A 5,359-nucleotide genomic window follows, 5' to 3' on the forward strand; every position below is an offset into this window, starting at 1 on the left:
TCATACAAGATGCACATAAGTAACTGACATAGCCATACAGCCAGACACAGGCACATAGTTCTATCTAGCCCGTTTAGCTTCCGAGACTTGTTATATGCAATTCACCTTTTGAGGGTCATACGCCTGAGTACAGCCAGACACAGCCAGTCATAGCCTTACAGAGCCAGTGTAGCCATACATAAGCACCAGACATAGCTGCCAGACATAGAGGGCTGTCGAATAATATAAAATGCACCAGTTATTTCAAAACAATGTACGAGTTTATGTTGCTAGCCCAAAATCACACAACTGCAATAGAAATAGTCACATGAGCAAGTTTCAGTAATACATAAATCGCGGGGCCCAAAATCACACAACTGCAAAGTTTATGTTGCTAGCCCAAAATCACACAACTGCAATAGAAAATTGAAGACACGAGTAACATGAAAACCGCTGTGAAGCTTACATTTGACCTTGAAAATACGCATTTCTTATGACAGACTGTAACATGTGAAGAATACAAGACAAGCACGAATGCTAACAATTAGTACATTAGTCCGGTATCTGAGCAGAGACAATAGAAGCATAAAAAATGCGAGTTGCACCACCATGGCTGACCCAAATGCATATTTGAAGCATCCGTCGTACACCTGTAACAGAGAAGGAAGCGGGGAAATAAGACAATGCGTAAAATACTGCAAAAGAGATGTTATTGTTTTTTTGGTTTCTTTTTTCTTTGTCTTTCGACTTTTACGATGTCAATAATCAGAAGAGCCATGAGAACAAGTCCTAAGAGAAACAATGCTGCGAGTTGAGTAAGTTGGCTTATGCTAATGGATTCCATGTTATGTGAAGCGGGAAGATGTATGTGAATATCCAGGTGCAGAAGAGGCCAATTTATAAAAAAGTTCAACGTGTTTGTAAGCTGGTTTTAAGTGTGAATGGAGCTAAAATACTTGAAGCTCGGATGGAGGAGGGCAGTATTTAATGGTCGGCATAAAACGAAAAGCTTACGTTAAGTGAGCAATTGGTGCAATTAAGTGATCGATATGACATGGGGAGCAAATGGCATATGAAATGATGTATGTGGCGGCAGAAGTAAATGCGAAATTAGGTGATGTATTTGACATCGGGCAATCTTGGTGGTAGATTGGGTCCAAGCTATTCTAATAAACAATTGGCTAGACAGGAGATCTATGTCAATATCTAGGTGCAGGAATAAGTACATATACGGATTGATTTGGAATGGAGCTGAAATACTTGAAGATCAGATTGGAGCAGGCCAGTATTTAATGATGGGCATAAAACGAAAACGTTACGTTAAGTGAGCGATCTGACATGGGGAGCAAATGGCATATGGGATGATGCATGTGGCGGCAGTAGTAAATGCGAAATTAGGTGGCATAGAAAGTCTGTCAGGAAGACTCATATATTTGCATAAAATACAGAGTAATACTTGAGTCGACATTGATTTGCCCTGCCCTTCTCAGAAGCAGCTTTAGGAGCTTGCCTTCGTCTTTGTGTGCCATTGCCATGTATAGCTTCGATCTCAGCACCTTTGTGTTCATTACAAAGGAAGGGTGGTCTATAGCTTATGCAATATATATGTAGTATTTGACGTATAGGTGAACACTGAATGTGGGACCATAATAGACAATGATTAACAGGTGAGGCTAGGTTTATGTTACCCTATTACCATTGACCTGTTGCTAGTAGTGATTTACGTATGAGAGTTGTGATCGAATACAGGAAACCCAGGAATATGCAACAACAGCAATGGTCTAAGCAATGGGAATAGCACTAATCTAATGCTTATCTGACTAATCAAGTATGGATATCACATTACTTACCACTCTTTATCCCGAATCAATAGAGATCACAGGTAAGACGTATGGGTATAGAATATTTGCATGATATCACAATCTCTAAGCTCATATTGATGAGTAACAAGCCAATGTGTTTCAACAAACAGATCTAACCAGCTAGCAACAAAAAACACTTAGGTCTAATTTCATATCTGGATTAAAGAAATGTTCTTGATTAAAGAAATCTTGTCTTCACAACTTTTTAAACGTTGGCCTTTAATGCATACCTGACAAATTGTACAGAAGCTCGTGTGCATCGTACGTTAAGCAGAGGATAGGGTTGAATCCATGTAAAACTTTAGCAATGTAATTTTTTCCTGAAGTAGCTCAGCTTGTCACCTAGAATAATTCGAGAGAAAAAGAAAACAGTTAACTCTCAGTTCATTCTAGCTTCAATACAATGTAACCTAATTTACTAAATTATTTTCCCTGGCGTGGGGTATTTCCTATTATAACTAACAGAATCCAGGTCTCTAATAAACCCAAAAGAAAACAAGAAAAGCAATGGAATTCTAACTTACTGTGTCGAGGTCCCATGAACCAACACTTTCCAGCTAGCCAACGCACAACGAACTTCGTATGATTTCATGTAAAAAATGTTATGAAACCCCAAGAATTTCATAAAGCTTGCAGTATCTTATGAAGGAGAAGGGAGAAAACCATGATATGGCATTACTTTACAGTAACTCCAAGCCATAACAGATTCCCAGATGAACATAGAAAAAGATATATCATATATTATGGGATTGGCTTTGAAACTTACAGCTTCATGATATCTCTATTCCTGCGGTTGCCTAGTCGACTGGACATGGTATTCAATTGAATTCAAAACCCAACTGTGCCTTTCCGAGGTATTAAAGATTTAGTTGGGGCATGCAGCCTATAATCCACCACAGCGTTCCAAAAGATCCTTTCCGCTTACAATAACCTTTTCTTCAATACGTGACCAAAAAATTAAGAAGCACAGAACTTTAAACCAGAACAAATGAAATTATTGACTAAATTATATATGAAGTGGCAAAATACTACATCTCAGCAATGTTGGGATGGTAGATCCTATTCATAAAACGAATAGCTGGTGGTGTGAATGGATAAGCAGTTGATAATTCCACATAAACCGTCCACACTCCATCTTGGTAAAGACCTAATTAGATCATGACAAACAGTGAATTCTTCTTAACATCCCAGCAATCTACTCATTACAAAATTAAACAACGCCATTAAGACTTAACAATAAGTAAATTCATATATGAACTCAGGGATTGAGACAAAAGCCGAAGCAAACAACCTACATGCAAAATGGCAATGGGTTGTGCCAGCGCTAAGAGATATGTACAAATTTTCCAATCTTTTCCACTGGGAAAACTTTAGCAATGTAATTTTTTCCTGAAGTAGCTCAGCTTGTCACCTAGAATAATTCGAGAGAAAAAGAAAACAGTTAACTCTCAGTTCATTCTAGCTTCAATACAATGTAACCTAATTTACTAAATTATTTTCCCTGGCGTGGGGTATTTCCTATTATAACTAACAGAATCCAGGTCTCTAATAAACCCAAAAGAAAACAAGAAAAGCAATGGAATTCTAACTTACTGTGTCGAGGTCCCATGAACTTCACATAGAAATTATTGCTTGAATCCTCTACATTCTTCATTTTAAAGCCTTTCATCATACTTCCCATTGACCAACACTTTCCAGTTAGCCAACGCACAACGAACTTCGTATGATTTCATGTAAAAAATGTTATGAAACAGAAAACTTTGTTCAGATTCTCGGATGCATGATGAATTTTTTGTGTTGCCTCCCATACATATATACAGTAAAGTATAAACCATAGACTAAAAGGATAGACTGACTGAAGCAAAAGACAACAGACTGCACAAGAATGAATTTGAAATCCACAGTCAATGCACACTTAAGCAGGAATAGAGGAATGGAAGCCAGCCAGAGAAGAAAGACGAAAACTGACATATTATAGAGGTGCAGTCGCTGGACAATATCTGTGTACCCTACAAGAAATGACTGAGAAGCCGGGAAAATCACATTCCTCATTAATACTACGGCATGAGAAAATGTTTTCATCTCCTCAATGGTAGAATCTGGAATGCTGATAGCAGTTTCGTCCACAACATAAACAAGCTTAAATTTTGTAAGTTGCTTGAACTCTGTTAGCACAGCACTTTCATCAGATTGTATCATGATTCTATTGGTCATGTTGTTGTAACCACTCTTAGTTAGAGCTGAAATAATGGGCTCCATGATACTAAGATTCCTTTTCAATGATATAGCTCGTGCATTCTGTGAAAAAAAGCAAGAAACAAGATACACTTTATAGTATCATGAGTTAACATTTATTTCATGAGCTAGTTTATATTTAACTCTTCAGATTTCTAATCAGATTGAAGAACTGTACCTCTATGTTGATGATAACATGAACATTTCCTTGACTCTCTGCAAACTCTAAAAAGGCAGACAGATTTCTTAGAAGATTATAACCCTCTATATTAAACGGGCTGTAAATGTTTGCTGCACAGTACAAGAAATTCATATCACAGTATTACATCAGTTGCCCTCTGAAATACTAAACCTGTTATATTTTAGCAGAGCTAAAGTTCTCCATTATTATTGATAAAAAGAGGGAGAAGTTAGCAATGTACTATCATTTGAGGAACAATTCAAATTATTACACTTTTGAAACTTTGGAAATTAACAGGTGTGCGAGGAAGAGATTTTCTATTATTTTGACTGTTTCAGCCAGCATGGATCAGACTTACGTGTCAAGATTTGAATTTCATTCCATGTGAGATCAAACGTGAAGATGCCTGGCTGGTTATTTGGGGTATCTAGCACCATTTTGTTGATGCCTGGTATGGTTGTTAAGCGAGATGGATAAAACACTGAATTTGATACGATATTTGTTCCTATCATAAGGTCTGGTGATTCCCTACAGACAGGAACACCATATTTTGTTATTTGAACAGAGCAATCAATGTAGTCAGCTCCATCTCTTATTGCAGCCTGATAGGCAATATCCGTACAACCTGGGTAGTCACCGCTAGCTCCATTGTGAGAAATTATTAATGGTTTTCCTGGAACCACCAGTTGAAGCACAGTTAATGTTAGCAGTCCATGTACAGTACTCCAGAATTTCAATATTTGCAGCAGCAACTATATCAGAGAGCTAAACGACGCAGTTAAAAAATGGCTAAAAGGCAAGCAGGATATGAAGTGAACTGTGCACCTGCGTTGGAGGATGTACTGACATTGCTCTGAGCATAGCAAGCTGTATTGTCATTAATCCACAGAAATCCAGTGAGTTTATAGTTTTAAGAATCTTGATCAACAAAGAAATATATTCAGAAAGAGATACATATTTATTATTATAAAAACATTTTGGCCTTGAAAGACATAAGAAGAATTATAGCCCTACATGGGCAGGGGATTGTACAAATTGATGGAGGTTAAGTAGCAAGAAAGCCATACCTATAGCCTCTGACGCTGTTACAGAGAAATCGGTT

General features: G+C 37.5%; 1 protein-coding gene across 1 annotated transcript; it reads right to left on the reverse strand.

Annotated features, from left to right (window-relative positions):
* Window positions 1–2,869: 2,869 nt before the first annotated feature.
* On the reverse strand, window positions 2,870–4,415 carry LOC149178266 (glycerophosphodiester phosphodiesterase GDPDL1-like). The gene is made up of 4 exons (XM_089422039.1): window positions 4,255–4,415; window positions 3,660–4,139; window positions 3,435–3,558; window positions 2,870–2,988 (listed from the first exon to the last, which is right to left on the reverse strand). The coding sequence occupies exons 1-4, from the start codon at window positions 4,387–4,389 to the stop codon at window positions 2,870–2,872; spliced, it is 858 nt and encodes a 285-aa protein (XP_089278165.1). The 5' UTR covers window positions 4,390–4,415.
* Between the last annotated feature and the right edge of the window lie 944 nt (window positions 4,416–5,359).

The sequence above is a fragment of the Pinus tabuliformis genome, chromosome 4_1, assembly GCF_031772625.1.
Source record: "Pinus tabuliformis cultivar Carrire ecotype Pingquan chromosome 4_1, CPIR1, whole genome shotgun sequence".
NCBI classification, from domain to species: Eukaryota; Viridiplantae; Streptophyta; class Pinopsida; order Pinales; family Pinaceae; genus Pinus; species Pinus tabuliformis.

Coding starts and splice junctions, on each gene's coding strand:
- LOC149178266 (XM_089422039.1), bottom strand. CDS start 4,389: ATGAATTTCTTGTACTGTGCAGCAAACATTTACAGCCCGTTTAATATA. Junction 3,559..3,659: donor TCTATGGTTTATACTTTACT/GTATATATGTAT, acceptor AATCATACGAAG/TTCGTTGTGCGTTGGCTAAC. Junction 2,989..3,434: donor GTTCATGGGACCTCGACACA/GTAAGTTAGAAT, acceptor TGATCTAATTAG/GTCTTTACCAAGATGGAGTG.